The sequence below is a fragment of the Bombyx mandarina genome, chromosome 01 (assembly GCF_030267445.1).
Source record: "Bombyx mandarina strain Sakado chromosome 01, ASM3026744v2".
Lineage (NCBI taxonomy): Eukaryota > Metazoa > Arthropoda > Insecta > Lepidoptera > Bombycidae > Bombyx > Bombyx mandarina.
This window is the reverse complement of record NC_143208.1, coordinates 10596065-10621186: the sequence shown is the minus strand read 5'-3', so window position 1 is coordinate 10621186 and position 25122 is coordinate 10596065. Positions and strand designations below refer to the sequence as shown.

General features: G+C 35.0%; 2 protein-coding genes across 3 annotated transcripts in view; one reads left to right on the top strand and one right to left on the bottom strand.

The window, feature by feature from the left end:
• The window catches only part of LOC114245110 (frequenin-2), a 209857-nt gene that overhangs the window by 11670 nt on the left and 173065 nt on the right, over positions 1 to 25122 (bottom strand). The window lies entirely within an intron of this gene.
• On the top strand, positions 3251 to 4400 carry LOC114245111 (uncharacterized). The gene is made up of 3 exons (XM_028177122.2): positions 3251 to 3468; positions 3548 to 3854; positions 3930 to 4400. The coding sequence occupies exons 1-3, from the start codon at positions 3454 to 3456 to the stop codon at positions 3947 to 3949; spliced, it is 342 nt and encodes a 113-aa protein (XP_028032923.2). The 5' UTR covers positions 3251 to 3453; the 3' UTR covers positions 3950 to 4400.

The window sequence follows — 25122 nt, the reverse complement described above, 5'->3', positions numbered from 1 at the left end:
AGATTAATTTTATAGCTCTCCTTGGCCTCGAAAAGCGTAAAGTATCGGAAACACCCAAAAATCTTCTATTATAATTAAATATTGTTCGTTGTAGGCGCATCAATTGAAAATGACTTTTTCTATGCTTACTATTAATAATATTAAGGTCTAGTCTATAAAGTCTATTAGTCTAGTCTATTAAGTCTAGGGATGGATAAATCGGACACTTCATAAATTCACAAAACGAACGCAAACGAATTTACTAAAATTTAATACGACACGTCTGCATTCTTAAGTCAGAAAGCGACCAAAAAACGAAAAATTTTTATAATAAATTTTCCGTTAATTTATGTTACTATTTTTCAAAAGTGTAATGTGGACCATTCTTGAAAATGGACACAAATAATATTATATTCCCATAATTATAAGGCATAGCATTATGTAATAAAAATGTACATTGTTTCATAATAAACAATCATTAAAATACGTGCCAGCTTTGATAAACTAGCAGTGATTTTAGTAGCAACATGAAATGTATTCTCAACCTGCTACATTATTCAGTGTTTTCACTGACACGTGAAGACTTTCAAACGGTTATTTTACGGAGTATTAAATTCGATTTCGGAATAAATTTCTGATGCTTTTAGATAGTAGTGCTTCTTAGCGGGCCATGGTTGAATCGCAATTTCACGCTGGTTTGTTTTGGGGTTGAACGAAAATTGAAAATTACATATATTGTTTTCAGGTTTTCACTTTTGTTTTTAGATTCTTTAGAATAATATTTTGCACGGGAGTGTTCAATATCCAAGTATTAGTTGTGTTTTAAATATGAGGCCGTCAGCGCAGAAGTAGCCTAGCCCGCAATTTTCATATTCGTGTTTATACTATACTGCAACTACTGCAACTTATTTAAAACATAAATAAATTTTGATGCAAAACCAGCCTACCCATAGTTTCACACTTAGATAACAGATTGATTTGTAAATATAATTTTTGCGCGTATTATTTTTGCCTACAAAGCAGTGTAGAAGTAAATTCAAACATCATTGCCTTCATGCGAACTATGGTAAGCTTAAGTCACTTTTGCGCTGACGGCCTCATATAATAGGAAACGTCTTACGAAATTTGAATATTTTTTTTTAAATTGATCTTTTGTTGTTTTATGTATCTATCTTTGATGCATTCAATGTTGTTAGTAAATTTATTCTATTCCTGTACTAACATTTTGACGGCATTAATACAATACTTTTGGTCGTCGAAAAACTATTGGAAAACTGTCTTGGACAGTTAAGGCTTAAGTTTCAAGTGAAATTGCAACTATTTTTTATGTCCTACTAAAATTTTAAAGATTTATTTTGTTGTTTTGTTATATCTACTGCAGTTAAATTATGAAAAACAAATATGACCTCAATTGATAAATTACGTTTTTATCGATAATATTCGTGGCATTATGACCAAGCGGTCAATTCAATTACCTATATGTCAACCGCTAATGAGCTTCACCGTGGCTCGTGAAAACAACTCGCATACCATAATATGTTGGGTTAGAATAATACCTACGTAGTTTAAATGAAATTCCCACTTTTGCCCATTCCTAGATAAATCGTTGTACCATAAGCGCATTAATCTTCATTTCGATACTTCCTTCTCCTTCTTTCCTTCTCGGAAATTTGTGGTATATTAATGATAATTTGATTTACAGTAATCCTTCCTATAACACGGTAGATTGGTTTTGCGTTATAGGAAACGTGTAGTACGAGTATTCTCGCATAACACAGGTATTCTCCCATATAACGCGGGGTTTTCACAGGTTATATTTGTGTACTGTGAAATGTATAATGATTTGTGCAGTTCATAATTAATTTCGCTTACCTTTGCACATTGTGTCAATTGTGTTGTTATAAAATCTATATATTAATACGTAAAGCAAAAACTTTGTACCACTTGTTACGATAATTGCGCGGACGGAAGAGTATGAAATGTCCCTCACTTATAGAGAAGGAGTGCAGAATGCTATTTTTTTTAATATTATGCATTAAAAATACATTAAATTGAAACATCAGAAGTATTAAAATGATAAATGGGAAACTAAACAGTAAAAGGTTAATGACTCGGTGTGCAGTAGCAGTAGTTAGCGTTCTTGACAGCTGCGACGAGGGTCGTCCATTCGATATTCACATCGGGCAAACATTGTGCGATGAACAGGTTTGTTTGCTCTTTGTCTGGATGTTCATTATCTATATATGTATATATTTAAACGTATATAAGTGTGTTTGTCAGTCTCTGGTACCTACATAACACAGGGGATCCTAAATTGGGGCCGGAAGACCCTGTTTGATTTGTTCCTAGCTGTTATTATTATTATTACTATTAAATGGAGTTTAAATTTAACACTTGTGTTGAGATATTGTTTCTGTATTATATCAATTATCAAATAGCGAACGGAATTATGTAATAGCTTTACTGTTTTTAGTACATTTTTAATAATTACATAATTAATATTTCTATTGCTCATTTTTAACAACTAAAGTTCTAACTAGCAAAAAATTTCCTTTAATTTATGAGTCTAGGTTACTTTTAATTTTATGTAATCAGGCTATGTTTTTAGTTCAAAACAAAATGATGTTATTAATTTGACCGTCACACATAATTAGCATATTATGCAAGTTTTGTTTATGAATGAAATACTTCATTTCGTAACATATCTGACTATTCGGTTATTCTAACAGAAAGCGATTAGCGATTTTGCTTAATAGTTGGATGTTGCATTCAATTTTACTTTAAAAAGTTTGGAACTGAAGACTAAGAAAAATAAAATTTATTTTCATCCATCTTTTAATAGTGTGCTATATTGTCCTTCATTTATTGTAGTATTTAGCATATATGAGCTGTGAGCACATATTTTGTATGTGTATAAGTATATGTCGCCTCAGAGACGCATAATGCTCCAGAGTCACAACATCCAGACCAGTAATATTTGCGTATATATGTACATATATATATACATATGCATATACGATTTTTAATATGCACATTATTCTCTACTGACACTGATCAGTTTTAATATTTATACTAATAATACTTTTGTTGGTGGAAATTGTTTCTTACAGTTAAGAATCTGCTTTAATACTTATCGTTTATTACTGTTTATTGTTATTTAAAATTTCTGCGTGTACATAAATAAATATTAAGGATAAAACGTTCGACATTAAATAGGTAAGGAAAGCAAATAAACATTTACAATTCAAATCAACTCCTTATCTGTTTAATGCGACGATGTATAATTTCCGCTGCATCATCATCAATATGCTCGTGATCGTAGAAGCGAAAGCTTTATCATCTTGTAATGTAAAATATTTTATGCAAACGCGAACCCATTACATTAACAGTTTGAACGCTCAAGAGAAAAATCTATAAGAATATTGTGGACGTGCGATCGGATTCATTCCCGTAGCGGCTCTTGGAAAACTCAACATGAAGATTTTCGTTGTGCGTATTTTACGATATTCACAAAATCATTTGTTTTTATAAACAGTATATTAGACTAAAATCATACTTATATTTGTAGATGCTCGTTGTAGTTGCGGTTTCGCTAAAAACAGGCCATCAATATAACGCCCCGGAAACGACCTTTCCGCAATACGGGTTTCCTCAATCAATTAATCTTAACGGGAATATGGCACAGTTACGCCATGTTGGCGAACCCTCGCTGCAGCATGGAAAGGACATATCATACTCGATAAGCTACTCAGATTATCTTTACTTGAAACGGCATAAAACCAAAGGACAAGACTCACCATTTAACCCCGAGCGGCCGCCCGAGGGCACGAGTCAGCGCGATAACAGATATCTCGTCCATTATGCTCACCGCAATGGTAATACTAAGATTTCCTCTCTGCATGCCACACTAAATCCCACAATAATCTATCTTACATAATTTATGTTTACAGCGAACTGGGCTTTGGAATGATAAAAAAATACAACGGAAGCTCTAGAAGTTCGTCTACCGAAGAAAATATATTATGGTAGACAGAAAAACCTACAATACATTTGTCATCTCGTTATAAACAAGTTTATAAATAACAACTACCACTATACCTAGGGGGGTTGTGCGTATGGTTTAGGTATTCACGTGCTGTACTAAGATATTTCTTTCTAAAACAGATAACTAGTGTTGAAACGTCGGATTATAAAATTATTAAAAATGTAACAATATAAAACTGAGACTGTATTTTTATCAAGTTTTAAGCGATATTCTGAAATGCTGGTAGCCCAGATCTGGTTGTTATAGCCTGGAGCACTGTGCGTCTCTGGGTTAATGTTATAAATAGATAGATAAATATAAGAAAATCTTTAAAGTATCGGAGTTTGTGAATTTTAGTGTGATTTTTTTTAAATAAATGATCGATGCTTCTACTGGCTATCATTGTTGTCACATAAGTTTGGGTGTGTGTGGGACGTATTTTTGGTTAATTTGTTAATTATGAATTTAACTGTGTGGCGTCGCAAATTAATAAGGGATTATAGTCAGGGCACCCCCCTGCCCATCAATACAGCCTTCGAAAAGAAAATGAGATATGAGAATGAACGTACTGTATACGTCATTTTTTAGGTTGGAGTAAAATGTTTTGGATTGACAGAAAATATTAAACGACGCCAGGTGGGGGAGGAAAGTCCTCGAATGGAGGCCACGTATGGGTACCAGGAGCGTGGGGCATCCTCCAACCAGGTGGACCGACGACTTAGTGCGCACGGCGGGAAGTTGTTAGATGAGGAAGGCGGAGGACCACATTCTGTGGAAGGCATTGGGGAAGGCCTATGTTCAGCAGTGGGCAGATAAAGGCTGATGATGATGATGAATGGGCATGGAAACAACGCCTCTTGGATATTGTTTTTTTTCCCTGTCATCTCAAACTTTGGAAAAAGTAGAAGTCTGTCAGCGCCAGGTTTGGTGGTTACGGTGCAAGACGCCAAACCTTAAACCCTAGCCCTTTCAGTTTAGGGATCGTTTTTGCGCCGTATGAGGTCAAACATTGTCGTGTAGGAGCAGCGGGAACGATCGATTTACCAAAACTAGCCTGAGATCCGCGGGCTTCTCCATCATTGTGTCCAGCTCCGCACAGTACACATCCGTAGTAAAGCTGGTGCTATTCGGTAAGAAGCTGTGACGAATGATATCAGTACTAGACCACCAAACAGACCATGACCTTTTAGGGGTAAGTTTTTGTTTGGGGCATTGCCTAGGTACTGAAGCAGGATCTATCTAACATGATGATAGCTAACTATTATCAAAAAGAATCAATTTTTCATTGCATGTGACAATGCGGTTCTAAATCCAATCGTTTTTGTGTTTGTTAAGCAGCGCAAGGCATACCTTTAGTCGTTTTTTTCGCGCTAGTTATCTTTCGGTTCATGTGGCACCCACCTATCAAGTTTTTTTTCCCTTATCGATTTGAAGCGTATGGACTAATATTGTTTTGATGCTAATGCTGAAACTCGCTGCTAACTTATGCTAATGTTAAAAGTGGCACGACCATACACTGCGTTTTAATCCGCCAATTAGTATACTTTTCAGGTTTTTGCCAAAAGATAATTATGTATGTTATATGTATTTATTTCATGTATTTCATTATATATGTACGTGTATGTATATGTTTACGTTATTTATGTATGTATGTATATATGTAGTCTAATATATTATGTATTGGTGTTTTAATTTTTTTATTATTGTTCTTGTTTAGATTGTAAATTGTAAATTGATTAGATTGTATTCTTCTACCCACTTATTTAAAGCTTTCCTTCGTTAAGAACGGTTAGCTGGTAGAAAACTCAATTGTTGAGTTAAGCTCGCCATTTTTTATTTATCTTATCACAATTACTGTAATATTAACTGTGTGTACAATAAAGAATAAAGAATATGTATATTTTTGTCGCATTGTTTCGGACCAAAGCTTCTCATTGTACTCCTTATTTGAATTATTCATAACGCCAGAATTATTTTCAATTTGATTAAATTAATCTACGCGATCACGAAATTCCTTTGTGTTTATTGTAATAAAGAACAAATACGCGATATTTTGTAAACGTTCCACTTTTTTTAACGCTATGAATCTAGTTAGTTTGTTTTATTTTTATATATAAAAGGTTTTTATAGCATTAGTTGGACAATGTAACTAGCATATAGTCCAGTCGTGACAAGCGGCCATCAGGGCCTATAGATATCGTAAAGAGAATTCCATGATGTATTTATTAGTCTCATGAACCGGCCTTGGTCCTGGCATTGTTGAGTGAGTGACTCAAGGGTGGATCCAGCTTTGGGGGTCAGCCAGGAGGGGGTCACATAGTCGTGGGCAAGTTAAGAACTTATAATTTAATTTTAATAACAATAGATAATAAATAAATCATGATGTTCTTCAATTAGTCCAAGTTAGTTCAAGTCCTGGAACTAGCTCAGGGGGGGTCATGACCCCCGTAACCACCCCCTGGATCCGCCGTTGGAGTGACTATACCATCAAGTGGATGTAGGCTCGTCTGTCTACAAAGGCAAAGAAAACAGCACTGTAAAACAAGCAGTATACTGTTTTGCGCTTTAGGCAACGTGCGAATGCTTCGCTTTTGAAATAAGTACCAATTCGTGTGTTTACGTTTGCTGACCAGTAAAATTAGGGAGAAATTATGGATAGAGGACAGGACAATTTTGGATAAGGTAATTAATCAGATGATGCTACTACCAAGGATAGATGAGTCTTATGAAAAGCCGAATAGATTAATTATGAAGAAGTAACATTTTTACTGTTTAATGTAGCTATTAATCCTTAAGATCACGAGTTTAAACCACCCTGAGCTCTATATTTAAAGTGGTATTCGATATCGGTGTCACTTGCAAAGTAAAACCAGCTAAAATAGCTAAAGTTAAATTCACGGTGTGATGGGAAACGTCTAAACTGGATAACCATTTATGTTTTACAAAGTTGGTTGGTTCATCCTCATGTAGTGCTTCTGTTCCTGAGCCGGGATTCCCAAATACCGGCTACCTGCATTTAAAGTTGATCTCACGGATCGTCCGAATTCTTTTGCAAAGTGATTTTGTTTCTCTTTGTGCGTTATACCGTGTGTCCCACGAGGGTAGTTATTGTTCGAGGCGATCTAGCCCAATCCTTTAACATTGTATCACCGGAGCTGTGTGTTTTTTATCCTACCTAAGCTGATAGCCTTGAGAGGCTATTTCAACGTAACCTTAACTAGTAGGTGAGCTCACGGGGCTCAAACCTGACGACGTTGCCATCACGAACCCTAGCAAGAGCCGTGCTTTGCAGAAGCTACCACCGGATCGGAAACGCGACCCACTGAGAAGGTCCGACGAGAAACTCAGTGGGCTGTGTCTGTGGGTTAATTTACTCGTCGAGATGTTACTACTAAATAAAATTCAATAGTCTTGTCATTAACAATATGCATTTTACTAAAATCGATGAAGCATACAGCATATTATAATCGTATTTACATTTAAGGAATGTATTTTTATGGGAGATTAGTATATATTCTAGAAACCGGTCACATTCACATTACACAATTTGATTACGTAACATTAGAAATTTTTGTTTACTTATCGTAATCGATATACCTGGTTCAGAATACAGTGATTAATTACATTTTTTAATTATTAAATAGTTCATAGAAAGTTTTAAATTTCGTTATTATAGATACTATATTTCGTTATTATACACACTGGTGGTAGAACGTCTTGTGAGTCCGCACGGGTAGGTACTATCACCCTGCCTATTTCTGCCGTGAAGCAGTAATGCGTTTCGGTTTGAAGAGCGGGGCAGCTGTTATATTGTTATAAGTGAGATTTTAGAACTCATGTCTCAAGGTGGGTGGCGGCATTTACGTTGTAGATGTCTATGGGCTCCGGTAACCACTCAACACCAGGTGGGCCGTGAACTCGTCCACCCATATAAGCAACATAAAAAAAAGATAGGCTTAAAATGAATAACGACTCCAACAAAAGTAAATACCTGAAAATTAAAATAGTAAAAAATTAAATAATAAATAACCTATTTCCTTTACTTTACCATAAATGAATAATAACAAATTGCTATCTCGCAAGCTTGGAAGGTCCATACAGTGTGACGCTAATAGCCAACGCGGATAAAATTTATCTTATATGATAAATTAAAGATTTAATATAAAAGAAATAAAAAATCGATGCGTCGGTCTTGGCGGCTGGATTTGAAGAGAAATAGTCTCATGGCGGACGTCGCTCGCTGACATTTTAACGTTCAGAAATTGAATACACACCATGGACAGACATTCGTCGATAGCTTAGTACAAGTTTTCGTTATTGTATATTATGAAAAATTAATATCGCGACGCGGAGGATTGCGCATTGTGGTTATACAATACTGGCATCGCCATATGCGCCATAGCTTATTATTACATATACATAACATATAGTTTTATATTACCTTCACAAAATTTTGGGGCATTAGCAAAAGGCAATTCTTCTGTTTGAACCGGAAAACATATATAAATTTTAATTTGGACAACATTTTCACGTTTATTGGTTACATATTGAACCTTATTTTAAGTTCATATGTACGGTAGTTTAAATAAGAGTAGATTAAACAATAAATAATAAAAAACTGTTTTATTTACCATTGTATCACTTATATTGAAAGTACGCCAGGTACATACTCAGACACTGAACAACTGAACGATGATTCATCGGCATTGGACATGCTCTGCTCATGTGCCAGCGAATGGCTTGTGTCGTACTTTTAACATCTTGGTATTACCAAGTACTACCATAGACTATGTACCATTACGTATCACGTAATTTGATATTCAAATGATATAAAAACCTTATTTATGTAACAACTGTGAACTGAGGTTACAATACTGACTTCCAAATAAAGAGGTTATAGTCCGAAATAGTGCTTCACTCACCGTTTACAATGAAGCGATCTTTTTTATTCGCGAGCACAAGGGCAAGAATGTCCACGAATGTCAACAAAAAACCATTCCAGCATTAAATTGATCCTGTGCTACAAGGAGAAAGTATTCAAAAGCATACATCAGAATTCGTTTTGCGAATGATGTCAGTCCAATTTTGGTAAAGTGAAACTTTTCTTGTTTCGTGTAGTTATTTCAAAATGTAGGTACTGTAACTATGGCCATTTAATGTCGGGTAGGGCCTAAAGCAATGTGCATTCAATAAAAAAATGTTGTGAACGTTAATTTTGTTGCGTTTTATTTCGAGGTTGCCTTAAATAAGCGTTGAGGTTGCCACCTGACCTTTCTAAACGAAGGAAATTACACGTTTATCATTCTTATCTAAGTGCCCTTGTTTACCTGATAATTCAGAATTAAAACGGTAAATTTTAGAATTTGTATATTTAAGCTAAGCGTAATATATTTCGTTCATCGCATTTAAGCAGTTTAAAGTGAATTGTTGAACTGTAGGAACCTTTTTAGATAGAGGCTTAGGGAAAATTATTTTCAATCTAACATTAATCTTAATCTTAAAAAGTAAAAAAATATATTGTATTATTATACTTTTTTATCGAACTTCTTATAAATGATACTGACATAATTTTTCATATTATGCAATATCATAATAACATTTGGACCTTACAATTTATCACGTAGAGGCTAATATAGAGCTAGTACCATAAAATCATCGTATCTCTCTATCACAAGAAAGCAAAAAATTCATAATGCAATCCGTAATTTCTTGATTAGAACAAATGAAAATAATACTATTTCTACATTATCATCAACGGCCTAAGTTACTTTGCCGTGTATTGGACGCCGGCCACTTCCAATTCTCTCTGCTGCACACGACTTTCGGCTCTCCTCCTACGCAAATATAATAGCATAAAAGCTTCAGTATCATCCAATAACGTTTAGTATTACATAATAATGACTTCAGTTTGAAAACTCTTGTCATGTTATCTCCGTGGGGATTGAGTCTTCTATGTGTACTTAGGAATTATCCTCACAAGTGTTTAAAAATTATGACACCGTAATAAGATTCAGTTCCCAAACAGCGCTAGTAAAATATTTACTAAATTTTATATACGCAACGTTGCTTCGGAGCCTAACATCTAATCTAATTAGAAAATTCGTCAACATAATATTCACTGGCGGAATTCAAATAGTTAGAGTAGATTTCCCAATTTGAAATTCTTGTATTTCGCGAGCTCGACAGGCGATGGAGATATTGAAAATTGCCTTCCTTTGACAAGAATATAATGTGTCAGTATGTATCTGTATCTCGGAATTCCCTTAATGGATATTAATCGTCGAGTTCAGATCTACTGAACATGCACTGAGTTATATGAATTTAGTAATAAGTAGAACATGTAAATTAATGTTACTTTAATTGTAAACTAGCTTATGATAAGAATAATATAATACGATTGTAGAAGAATGTTCTTATGGTTTTCATGTCATTTATTGTACTGAAAAAAACATGTGTGCAATTCACACGTGGTAGAAGTGAAACCTTAAAAAATTAAAATACAATTATCCTAAATGTCTAAGTATAGTAATATGTAAAATTTCGTCATTAGTAAATAATTGTAAATCATCTTTTATAGTACGAGGTAGCGCCCTCTGTGAATTGATATTTTAACTTCACGTATAATGTGTTCTATCTCATTTTCTCGCCGACTGAATCCTATACATTTATGTGTTTGTGTCTCTATGGACTTATTTTTTCGTTTCATCGAGTTTGAAATCACAACGATTCTAAAGAAGTTTCACTTCAAAAATAAAGCTACAAAAAATATAGTTAATATACCTTCGAGATTAAATTTTACGATTTTTTTAAAGATACCGCCGACTGTGTTTCATACATTATTGACAATTAGACATGTTATTATTGTTATCAAGTTTTTTCAAGAACTTGTTTCCTTCACGAAGTGCCCCAACGAGATAGAGAGAACGTAGAACGTACTATTTCTAGAATGTAATCGTTTTCCATTATGTAGAATTGAACTAGCGTCAATTTATCGCTCAATTTAGCTTGAATGCTGAAGTTTTATGCTCCGTCGTCACACACGAACATAAATATTATGTATTGAATGCTCTCTTTTATCTTTAAAATCCTAGGAACGATTTAAAATGTATTTAGTAAGTACTCTAGTAAGATTTTAATGCATACTCAAGATGCTTTGGAAGATAGTGGTCGTTTAATCTTCGAGCTGTTTCCCAGTTTCCATTTTAAAATGACACGCAGAGTTTTCCGCGAGCTATTATAATATCTGTCCCATACATATTTTATCATACTTCGGATTCATAACCGAGTACAGAGCTTTATTAAGAAGGGATTTTGTGTTTTGATATTTTTAGGCATATTTAGAAAAAAATAACATTGCTGATAGCATTATCTATACTAATATTATAAAGAGAAAGGATTTGTTTGTTTGTATTGAATAGGCTCCGAAACTACTGAATCGATTTGAAAAATTCTTTCATTATTTGGAAGCTACATTATTCCCGAGTAACATAGGCTATAATTTTTTTTTTTTAAATTACGGATCCATACTAAAACTCCAATAATGTAACACAAGGTGTAAAAAAATTACCTAAAATATTCTTTACATCGCGTGCCCTGCGAAAATTAGTGATGATAGAATAAAATAATGTACTACGCCTTTGCAGAACACATTATTATTTACAATAAGTGTCGCGACAGCATATGTCTAACTATTATAGTTATGCCGCAAAAAGTGTTCTTTTATTTAAAAAAATAAAACAACGTTAAATATCGTTTTTTTTTGGTAAAGACCCGAGCGGAGCCGGAGCGCGCCGCTTGTTATTCTATAAAACTTCAAATCAACAAATCCATCATTTTTAAATTAATAGTGATGCTAACGTAAAATGAAAAAACCTACCTTATTCACACGGCTTATCTAGCAAGTGTTCATTTCCAATCCAAACAGTCTAAGCCTGTAGCAATTGTAATTAATGAAGAAACATTTTTATTAGTTATCTCATTTCGTCCAAATAAATGCGTTTACTGCATATAGAGCTCCAATTACCACGCACATGATGTCCCTGACGACGATGATTCTAACGTGAGCTTTTCATACGATGCAAAATTTACTTAAAATTTAATAAATTAGTTTACTTAAACGATTAAAAACATAATGATACCCGATTTCAGAGTTGCAAAGGTAAATCTTTTTTAAATTCGTGATCGCTATCCTCCTTATTTCTGTGGCGAAGCAGACATGCGTTCCAGATTCAAAGGTGGAGTGGAGTAGCCACAATAGATACAATTAAGACTTCGACATCATATATCAAGGTGGGTGGTAGTGTTCAGGCTGTCATGTCTATGAATTCTGCTAGTTATTTAAGATAAAGGCAGAAGATCGTTAAGCCCTTAGCAAAAACTAGTAAAATTTAAATGTTTCACTCCATCGAAAGTGTTAGTGTAAGATTCGAATATAATAGATGGATTATTTAAGAAATTGATTGAAAAAAAATTTTAATCGTTAAATGATATAGAACAAGTTAATTAGTGTATACGTGTTAAGCCATAAATATTGTCGCCGATCATAAAAGTTACCAAAACTTAATTTCAAGGTAAGTCGTGTACTTTCTCTTTGATATTTCACTACGAAAACCTTAATATATTATTGTCCTTGTAGGTATTTATTAACTTATTTAAAACTTTTTGTAAGATACGAATTAAAATAATTCAAAATTATGTGATTAAATGATGATTTTAACGTGGAAAGATTTCAGATCCGCTCTATACTTTCTATTCTACAATTCATTCCACGGAGATTGCTTCGAGAAACTAATGTAAATGATTTTTACGTCCCACAATCGCAACAAGAGCAGAACTCATGTACAGTCGTCGATTTAGGAAATATTTTCTTAGTCCTCGAAATTCTGGGTAAGTCTGGGAATTAATAGAGACTTCCCGAGCATTTTAAGAACGTACTTTAATGAAAATTTATTTCAAAAAGAAGTACCTACATTTGAATGGTTTAGATTTTATTTATGTGTTACTGATGTGTAAGTTAGGAATACAGTAGTACAATAATTGCTTGATCTACCTGACTTGACATCGACTATTTGTTTCACTCAAAAATTTTAAACACTTTTTACCTTTTTTTTTATTGCTTAGATGCGCGAACGAGCTCACAGCCCACCTGGTATTAAGTGGTTACTGGAGCCCATCTACAATGCAAATGCGCCACCCACCTTGAGATATAAGTTCTAGGGTCTCAGTATAGTTACAACGGCTGCCCCGCCCTTCAAACCGAAACGTATTACTGCTTCATGGCAGAATTAGGCAGGGTGGTGGTACCTACCCGTACGGACTCACAAGAGGTCCTTCTACCACGTACCTTGTACTTGTTTTTATTAAGAGAAACAAAACCTTTAGAGTAGATATTATCATCAGAAAAAAAGAATAGAATTGTATTTGTTTGTTCTTGTAAAATAATATTTTTGGAGTTGAAATAAAGAAAATTTATCGAGATTTCATGCAGAAAATTTGTGTTTGTCACCTAGAATCTTCTTCAGGCTCTAGATTAATTTGAATTTGAACACAGAACAAAAGAAAATTAATTTATATTTGAATTTAAATCAACAAAGAACTTTAATTATTAGGATAATGTGATGGAAGATGTGTTTGAACCTGCCAAAAATTGTTGCATCATTGCAAGAATAGGCGTACGGAATTCGTTTATAATTTTAATGACGATAACAAAGTCAGCGCTCATGTATGAAATTGTCTGTACATGATGATTTTATGGTTGTTTGCGTCAAACGATACGTTCTCGCTTCCGATTTACATTGTTAATTAAAAGTATACGTTCATTAAATATGTGTCGTTTTGTGCATGGCGAAATTATAATTACCGACCCGTCGCCGAGCTTTTGATTACGTTACAAGGGATCAGGAAAAGGATTAAAATGTGTTGTTTGCCATTTTATTTTTGGTTTCACGTTGGTAAAAGTTAGCCTGTGTAACGTAATCTATAAATAGGCACGTATTTTTATTGTGTTTTTTTTAATGCTGTAAACGGATTATTATTTACGGCTTACAGTAATCGCAACGACTTAGACACTATAGACATTTAGACACGATATTGTAGTTTTTATTATAGTTTATCGGGAGACTTGAATTAGCAATGTCAGAGACGAAGTCAGGGTAATATACAATGTTTCTCCTAAATTGACCATAACATGAACATTTTTGGGAATGTTTATTTCATATCCTGTTAAAACAAAAGTTACGATTTCTAATGTAGATGACTGTTTTTACTTGAATATATTTTAAGTCCCTCTTCGGATGTAGGCGGCTACGTGAAACAATGATATATTTTTAGGGTTTCATCTATTGAATTTATAAATCATCGATCCCTTATCGATAACAGAATCGATACTCGCGTATTCGACTCGTGTGTGTTAAATGTCATCATCAATCACATAACTGTGCCAGAAATGTTTCCTTCCGTTTGTTGATTGAATTTCAAAAATCAATTTGGCACTCGTTGCGCTTTCAAGAGCACTCTGGCTAACAAGGTGTTGGGTGTGCGAAGGGGTGTTGAAAATTTATGAAACCGAAATAGCTCGTTCGATTTTTTGACTAAAATCTAAAAGAATGAAAAAGTACGCCTTACTAATACTCTAATATTAGCTGAATAATTATGTATTCAAAGTTTATGATTTGTAAACTCAAATGAATTACGCATATTGTAGTTTGTTAAAAGTTGCCTAATGCTCGGGCCAGTTGGCGAAGATGTCATTGTTGCTGGAAAGGTATTACTAGGAATAAGGCTTGTAGGAAAAAAAAAGTTATCTTTTCGAAGTATTTCAAGTTATATGGTATATATAGGGTCTCTTGACAAGAGAGCACTTACATCATTTAATAATAACAATATGAATTTTTTGAGCGTGTTATTGCATTGTAAAATCCCGGTTATGTTTCGAATAAAATATCTTTTAAATTGCCTTCGCGGCTTTAATGGTAGTCCATTGATCGTTTTGTGAAAAATGTGATTGTGTCTCACCGATGACGGGTCGGAACTCGGCCTTGAGCTAAAGATTGTTTCTGGTTTATTCGAATAAACTCACTAGATTTCACAAAACCCCAAAATATGAAAGAAGAATGGTGATTTGGCCTAAAAATAGTTGCGTAAATAAATCGAATGATTGATGCACCGCGTGATAGGTGGTGAAGTCCTGAAGAGAACACATGTCATCCAGACCCAGGCTGTGCAATTGAGATCCCAAGATCTCCGTTATCATAGTTCTTTACACAAAAAATCCTTGAAGTTAGCGAGCTGTCTCAGTATAAGTTTCACTACTTTTGTGATGAAATTTCAAATTAATAATGCGTTGTTCTTGTAAGTAGCGCGACATTTTAAATTATATAAGCATTCATGGATGACAGCTGTCAAATGTTCATACCAATTGAACGAAAAAAAAATTACAAAAAGTTGTCTATACAAAATGTATTCGTATTGTTTTGTTCTTTAATCGTCTTGGAACGGGTGACGGCGCCTTGGAGGTCTTGCCAGAGCTAGTGCTAGTAAACTCTTTCAGGTTGAGCCCGTGAGCTCAACTACCCGTCTACGCGTAGCTGGAAAGCCCTTTAGGCTACTAGCCAATAGGTAGGGGAAAAAACAGGCTTGCGTATTTAAAATGTATTAAGCCATCATTTTTCAATTTATTATGTACAAACTCGACAATAAAATAAAAGTCATTTTAACTTTAGAAATTTAAAATTAAGTAAATATATTTTAAAACTCTCTTGAACTTTAACTGAGATGGATTTAAAAGTCGAACGGACGGAGTTCAACTCTAAGTAAACTCCATGAGTGCAAATAGCCTCTCGACCGGCGTGTAAGTTGTTTGCGATGAGTAGACAGATGATAAGCCAACCGTCTCGACATGCTTCAGCTCGTTCATTGAAATTGACAGTGTCAGAATTATTTAAAGATACTATTTTGAGTATATCTGAGTATATATATTAATGATATACTAGAGGTCCTGCAGTAGTCGAAATTCAACTATAATTAATTGGAATTGTAAGTTTGTACACCATTATGATTGTATTTTATACTTCTATAATCACAAATTTCGCCAAGACAACACTATAAAAAATATTAACAAAGACAAACAATATTTAATCTCAATTTGACAACAGACGTCAAGAACAAAAGTTTGACAATAAATATTATGCATGCGTGTGTGCGTTAAATACATGGTATGTAATGTGTGTAATGTTTTCTTTATTGATTTAATGTATCTTTTATGCATTATTCTAAAAAAATATTAGCATTGTGCACTTCTTTGAAGTCGTCGTGGCCTAAAGGAGAAGACGTCCGGTGCATTCGTATATAGCGATGCAACAGTGTTCGAATCCCGCAGGCGGGTACCAATTTTTCTAATGAAATACGTACTTAACAATTGTTCACGATTGACTTCCACGGTGAAGGAATAACATCGTGTAATAAAAATGAAACCCGCAAAATTATAATTTGCGTAATTACTGGTGGTAGGACCTCTTGTGAGTCCGCACGGGTAGGTACCACCGCCCCGCCTATTTCTGCCGTGAAGCAGTAATGCGTCTCGGTTTGAAGGGTGGGGCAGCCGTTGTAACTATACTGAGACCTTAGAACTTATATCTCAAGGTGTGTGGCGCATTTACGTTATAGATGTCTATGGGTTCCAGTAACCACTTAACACCAGGTGGGCTGTGAGCTCGTCCACAAATATAGACAATAAAAAAAAACTTCTTCTCTATGTTCTCTATAAGTGTGGAAAATTTCATACCCCTCCGTCCGCGCAATTTTCGTAAAAAGGGATACAACGTTTTTGCTTCACGTATTAATATATAGATAATAAATTTGAGAACCGCCGGGCTGACTTGGAGCGATGTTAAGCAAGACAGGGTGAAGTGGAGATAACTTGTAAAGGCTCTATGTACCAGCGGGGTACCCTAGGACTACAAAAACAAGAACAAAATATAATAATTTATAGGATAAATAATTTACCATCTCAATACCATTGTACAGAATACCAAGCATGTCAAACGCTGTCAAAAATTTCATTAAATTACTGTCGATTGGCATGAATTTTATTTGCCCTCTGCAAGTTCCGAACATTTTCAAATCCAGTCTGATAACGTCTTGTGATTCCAAAACTGATTTATCCTTCAGACCGTTCGCTTTATTTGTAATAGATAAATTGTAAAACGATATCAAATTTATCACTCGGAGCTCGTTATGTATTGAACGGTAATATCGCATTTGCTGATTTTTTTATGACTCATTGCTCTACACTGTTTGATACCCATCGCCTATTATTCATACTAAAAGTTTCATTATTCATTTTACTTTTTATATTTTAACATTTAAACCTTTTTTTTACTTCTACCTAACTGCTGGTAGCATCGAGGGCTACTTATTCCAGCGTCACCGGTTTTGTAGACGAACGCAAGGAGCTGAGCCTGAGAGAAATCCCTAAAACACAGCTAGAGCAGTACTCCGCTGAGTCCATCACCGGATCTGATTCGCACTCACTAAGAAGATTCGGTGAGAAACTCAGTGTCTAAGATTTTTAATTTTTTTTGTTGCTTAGATGGGTGAACGAGCTCACAGCCCACCTGATGTTAAGTGGTTACTGGATTCCATAGACATCTACAACGTAAATGCGCCACACACCTTGAGATATAAGTTCTAAGGCTTTAAGTATAGTTACAACGGCTGCCCCACCCTTCAAACCGAACCGCATTACTGTTTCACGGCAGAAATAGTTAGGGTGGTGGTACCTACCCGCGTGGACTCACAAGAGGTCCTACCACCAGTAATCTCAAGTATAGTTAGTATAGTTAGTTAATTAGCTTGCGCGTCGTTTTCTTCATCGTTTTAAACCGAATTATTGAAATTCTTTTAATTGTATAATAATAGCAAGTTACAATTAGATTTTGTAACTAAGCATAAAGAAAATGAAAATAAGAATACGCCTTTGCCTATTGGGTATTATTGCGTGGCGAATACAGGACTGTTAAACTATCGTACGTGTCCATGAATTTAAATTAAATTTTGTATCCTGTTTATTATAACTTGTGGCCATTATGGCTTTAGGATATTGTTGTAGCATGATAGTTTATGACGTGAGTGCATTTACGATAGTCAAATTAATAATGCAATTAACTCACGGACAATATGGTTTGTGCAAAATGCTGAAACATAAATTCATTGGACAACAATCACCTTTGCACCCTTACTTGCAATATCTTGTAGAATAACTTGTAGAATTTAAGAGTAATATAATCGTTTCGGTAATATACTTTGCTATATTTAATATGGATAGAATCTGTTGGGTTTCGAATATCCGGTTTCATCTCTGCTGTAACTTGAAATAGAGTAACAGTTTGAGTTTAGATAAACATACAAGAGACCGTTTTGTGGATGAAAACTTTATGCTCAGCCTCTAATTAACTATCTGGTTATGAACGACTGCGGTTTTCGGTGGGTGTCAGCTCGTTTACAAAATTAAATATGTTTTGTAAAGTATCATCTTTAAAAAATAGTGATGTCAGTAATTATCAGTCGTGGCAGTGGTCCCATTGAACGCTACACCCAATGGTTGGTTCTTTTATTTGCTTCTAAAAAGGTTCTTAAAAAAAACTTTTATCTTTGTATTAAATTGATTTTAATGTGAAATCTTCTTCATCTTCGTCGCTATACTTTTGGCAGAGTGATCGTTGCCGTCGCGTGTTTAGTGTTGTATGGCTTACAACCCGGCGATACTAACGCCTCTTTTCCGGCTGCGCGTCTGGTACTACTTACATGCAGTGAAGTAATTTTATACCTTTACCAAAAACACTTTATACCTATTAATTAACGATACAAGGTAATGTTACAAAAACGAAATAAAAAATATATATTTTAAAACAACTTTAATGGCTAATAAAGTATCCATTACTTTATTGATACTGATTTTATCGATAGTAAAAACAAATGGGTTTTAAGCATTGCTCGATCTGCATTGACCTTAACGTTGCACCGCATATTTAAAAAAATAGATATAGTTCATTAAAATGGAGGTTTTAGAATGTATACTCAACAGCTGTGGTTTGTTTTTGATAAGTTTTTATCAATTCGATTTTTTGTCAATCTGTCTATCTATCTGTTTTCCTGTTCCTCGATCTCTTCGTTGTCATTTTGATATTAATTGCATAGTTAATTGAATCTTCCAAGAAAATTTAATAGCTCGGCATCAAATCACAATGCAACATTGAGTGATTGCTTTCGGCAATAAAATTAGAAAATAATTAATTAAAGTATTATACATTCATAACAGACTTTTTTTTTAAATAATGTATACAATAATTCTTTTGAGCAAGCACGCTCAAAATTTGTTTCGCACGCAAATTAGTTATTAAATGGTGAGGAGTATATGCGCTCTTTCCTTGAGAGAGTGGCTATCATGGAATACACATAACAGTTCACGATAATAACAATGGATTCGGTAAATAATTCATGAATGCATTGCACACACCACACATGTTATAAAGGTAAATTTAAATAACGTTATGTCAGTATTGAAAATGCGGTAGGGTCAGCAGAAAATAGTCTGTTCTTGTATATTTCTGACAATACAAAATCGAAAAGGAGCTACTGGGTGACTCCAACTACTGTACGTGAGTCCGGAGCCGATTTACGAACAAAACTGTTTTTTTTTTAAGATAATTAACTGTTCAAAATAATTTACTATAAATGCTTAAAATATATCGCACATACGATGCTATAAAGTCACATATGCAATTTTTGTTAACATTGAACTATATAGAAAATAAATTTTTAATAGTTATTAGTGAGACGAGAGAAATCGTTTTCTTTTACTGATGAAGTTTAAAGTTTTAGTTTAAATATTATCATTTTATTTCTATAACCAAGCAGAACTATATAAGAATTATATAATAAGATGTTGAATTTTCTAACATTTTTCCTGAAAAATTACATAATTTGCATAAGTGACTTTCCGTGTCGCACCGTATGTGCGATATATATTCGAAGCGATAAAAAAATTTTATTACAAAACAATATGTACGAAGAAGAGCTGAACTCATTAGTGTAACTCATTTTCCCCGTAAACGCAAATATTGCACGGAGAAAGCAAGAACCCTAATGTTAATAATAAAAAATTACGTTCTCATCAATGCACGGCAGCCAGTTTCACGTCTCGGGTTGCCGAGGCCGCTTCCGGCGGTGTCAGCGACCTAAGGCGGCTGGTTGACTTCCTGAACTGGGATTGAGCTCGTAAGATCCTTCTCAACATCACTCGAAATAGGCATAATTCACGGAAGTCGGCTTATTGATAAACAAACAAATGCAGACGACAGACATAAGCAAACAATAAATCATAGTAAGATTCTTAAAATCATACTGGTGTAGTGTGCGATTTGGTTGTCATTGTTTTTGTGTTTACCAACTACCTACTGGAACATGTATTCCCAAAATTCAACATTGCCAGCTTGGCGAGACTACCTTTGTGTATTGGATGGTTAACATGAAAATTGTTGTCAGCCTGTACTAAGCTACATATAAATAACATACAAAATTACAAATTACAATTGTAGCAGCAGTGGACCTTTATTAAAGTTAGGAAAACAAATATAAGGTAGATACAAAGACATTTCTATATGCAAAGATAATAGTTAAGAATCTTTTTCACCTCTGCTTGTCCTTTTCTTTCATTTATTTAGTAGAGCTATTGACGAAGTTCAGTATTAATAAATGTATATTTTTATTTTTTACTAGCTGACCCGGGGAACTTTGTTCCGTCTTAGAGGCAATAAATGAGCAGACTTTTGATTTTATCAAGGCCATTTTTTTATTTGGATAATTAATTTAAAGCAAAAAGGAAGTATTTTAATGATTATTTATTGGTCATGTACTTGAGTTGTTATTATTATTATTATTATTATATTTTCTTGTTATTATTCTTATTTTTTATTTCTCGTAGCACTCTTGTTAGAGCGGTTGTGGTCGTCAGTCAATATCATTGCAAGACATACATATATAATAATAAGTAAGAGTATTTATTTAAAAAAAAAGTCCCTTTCTCTATTTTTAGTGCTATCAATTTTTTTCCGTTTTTTCATGTGTTAATAATAAAAGTAAAGAGAAATTTTATAGATAAAACGTTAAAGTTTAAATATTAATATGTCATGATATACATATATGATAGAACGTAAACTATTGAAAGAATACTAGTTACCATGTTCTACCATTTGATCAGAGTTAGAAATTTTAATGACGACTTTTTAAGCCACATTGAGTATTAAAACAAAATGTCGAACGCCCCGTTTGGCGGCATCGCAAAGTGTCCGTTGAAACACTTCGGTTGGACGTGTAAGCTGCTGTAATAGCAAAAGTTTGCGTCTCAACCTGAATATTACATGACTCATTTCAAAACAATCCCCGTAGCGTTCAAGTGACGTAGAATTTTAGTGACAAATTTTTAAGTAAAAAATATGAAGCAGTTTCGTCGTCTGCTCTCAAGTTTTAATCCTAAGATTCATTCATTTACACCAATCTGAGAGAACGTCTTGAACCTTTGCGAAATTAACAAGAGATCTTCTAAAACTTCAGCATTATCTACGTTCACAACATGGTAGCCGTCTACTGAGAATGTGGTTCACAATCTTTTTTTATTTATTATTAAAAATTAGTAAATTTTGGATCAATCTTTGTTGGGACTATTCTTGTAAAAATGAATGTTAAGTTGGGGAAAAAGTCTTTTCGCATCATAGTATGAACTTGTAATAAAATCTCTTTGGCTATACTAATAGGTTGGGGAAAAAGTTTCTTCGGATTTTTTAAGAAAATTCACAACATTTTTTAATATTTTTTATTTACATTTAACTAAAGTACCATTTTGTTCAATAAAATTTTGCCATCTTGTAGGTAGGGACATAATCCCATTGCTATAGAAATTTTGGGGCTTCTGATCAAAATACCGCGACAGTTGGTTTTGGCAGTCCTCTTGTGATGTTAACCTGACACTGCCTAAAGAATTCTGAAGAGACCGAAACAGGTGGAAATCTGAAGATGCAAGGACAGGACTATACGGTGGATGTATTAACACCTTCCAGCCAAGCTCTCCTAATTTTTGTTGAGTTGCTAAAGATGTGTGAGGTCTAGTGTTATCATGATGAAAAACCACACCCCTTCTGTTGATTAATTCCGGCCGCTTTCTCTCAACTTCTTGCTTTAATCTCATCAGTTGTTCGTAGTAGAGTTCAGAACCGATGGTCCTGCCGGGTGAAAACAGCTCATAATTAATAATGTCCTTCCAATCCCACCACACACAAAGCATCACCTTGTTGCGAGTTAACCCGGGTTTCGCCACAGTCTGTCAAGCCTGACTGGCATATGACCACGACCTTTTTCGCACGTTCTTGTCGTACGTGATCCACTTTTCATCACCAGTTATTAGCTTCTTCAAAAATGGTTCGGTTTCATTACGCCATAATAAAGAATCACAAATGAGTACATGGTTCATTAGGTTACTTTCAGTGAGCTCGTGAGGTACCCAAATATCGAGCTTTTTTGTGTACCTAGTTTTTTTCAAATGCGCCAAAACTGTTTTGTGGTCAATTCCCAGTTCTTCAGCTACGTCGTAACTACTGGTATGCCGATCTTGCTCCACTTTTTCAAAAATTGCATCAAATGCGAAGAAAGTTTTCCCTAACCTATTAGCTATTATTTTACTATATATATTATTGTACTTATATACTCGTACATATATAGTTACTATTCTTCTTATCCCTGCTGCGAGTTCGTGCTTTTCGGTGTTCACATTGTGACATCTAGGTACACCGGTATCCATTTAATACCAGATGCGCCGTGAATTCGTTTGCCTATTTATAGAAAAAAAAAACTACAAAGCCTCAGTGGACTTTCACTGTTATTATATAAAAAGTTGGGTGCAAATTTGAGTTTCATTCAACAACTTTAGAGGCAGCTGTCAAACGTCTGGTCTAGACCCCCTGGGAAATTATGATTATTATTCGTTCCGAAATCGAAAACATCACGTCGATTCCCCTGTGGAGTGTCTCTGTTGGAAATTTTTAATGTTTACCTATTTGCCATATATAATGGAGGTCAGCGCAATAGAAGACGTGATCGTTTTTAAAAGAAAATGTTCGCATTTGATGTTAGGCCAGTCACCACAGTGTTCTGAAAAAAATGAGGAATGCCTACACCGCAAACCACAACCTTGAGCTAGATTAATGCCAGTTATCAAATAAAAAAAAGGTTATATTATTAATATACTAGGTGATCCGGCAGACTTCGTAGTGCCTCAATCGATAAATAAAAGACCTAAGCTTTTGTATAAAATAAACTTAAAACAAACATAAGGAATCCGTCCTACGGGGGACACATCAAAGGAAAAACAAAATTGTTATTTTTATTTAATTCCGAGCATTTTCATATTTATCTACCTTTTAAACCTTCTCTGGGCTTCCACAAATAATTCAAGACCAAAATTAGCCAAATCGGTCCAGCTGCTCTCGACTTTTAGCGAGACTAACGAACAGCAATTCATTTTGATATATACCTAGTCAGGTCATAAATTTTGTCACATGTTTAATGTAAAATAATTGAAACAAGTTTATTCATTATGTAACCATTCATATACCAAAATGAACTTAACAAAACATAGATTCTTATGACACTAAAGTTTATTCAAAATGACCTCCATGATTTTGAATACAGGCCTTCAATCTGCGCGGCCAGTCGTCTATCGCAGCACGAACGAGGTCCATGTCAATATCGGCGGCTGCCTTAATCAAGGATGTCTTGAGTGACTCCAAATTGGGATGAGGCTTTGAGCACGCCTTTTCCTCCAAGTGTTGCCATATCTTGTAATCTAATGGATTCAAATCTGGACTGGAGGAGGGCCAGTCTTCGTGCCGGATGAAGTCGATTTCACGCGCCGCCAGCCAGTCTTGAGTGCTCTTCGCTCTATGAGCTGGTGCCGAATCTTGTTGGAATACCCAGTGCCTGTTATTGAACATAGCACTGGGTATTCCAACAAGATTCGGCAAGGTTCGTTAGGACTGTATTTTGATACACAACTGCATTCGTTTTTACACCTTTCTCACAAAAATGTATCTCTGTTAAGCCCCAATAAGAAACTCCCAACCATACCATGAGTGAGGATGGAAAATGACCTTGTTGGACACGCGGAATACGGTTGCTCGCTTCTTCACTACTGTGTGCGTACACCTTATCATTTTGTTTATTGTAGCTCTCTTCTACGGTAAAAATTTTTTCATCCGAAAAAAGAATTTCCCGATATTTTTTTCCCGCGTACCGCTTCAACAAAGCGCGGCATCTCTTCAGTCTCAGGTCCATTAGACGAGTATTCAAACGATGTCCTGTTTTTCTTCGATATGCCCGAAGCCCTAAGTCTTCATTTAACATCCTTTTCACCGTGGTTCTGCTTAACCCCATCTGAAGGGCCAACAGTCTCTGCTTACGTTTGGGATTTCTTTGAATTCGCGCCTTCACAGTTTTTATCACTTGAACAATTCGGATTTCGTACAAATCACTCATGCGTTCAACAGGTGCACCGCCTCACGGAGCACATTCTTGTGGGGCTTAATCGACCAAAACCGTTATACACGGGAGCTCTCTTCTTCGACGTCGCAAAAGCGTTCGACAAAGTCTGGCACAATGGTTTGATTTTCAAACTATTCAACATGGGCGTGCCGGATAGTCTCGTGCTCATCATACGGGACTTCTTGTCGAATCGCTCTTTTCGATATCGAGTCGAGGGAACCCGCTCCTCCCCACGACCTCTCACAGCTGGAGTCCCGCAAGGCTCTGTCCTGTCACCCCTCCTATTTAGTTTATTCGTCAACGATATTCCCCGGTCGCCGCCGACCCATTTAGCTTTATTCGCCGACGACACGACTGTTTACTATTCTAGTAGAAATAAGTCCCTAATCGCGAAGAAGCTTCAGAGCGCAGCCCTAGCACTAGGGCAGTGGTTCCGAAAATGGCGCATAGACATCAACCCAGCGAAAAGTACTGCGGTGCTATTTCAGAGGGGAAGCTCCACACGGATTTCCTCCCGGATTAGGAGGAGG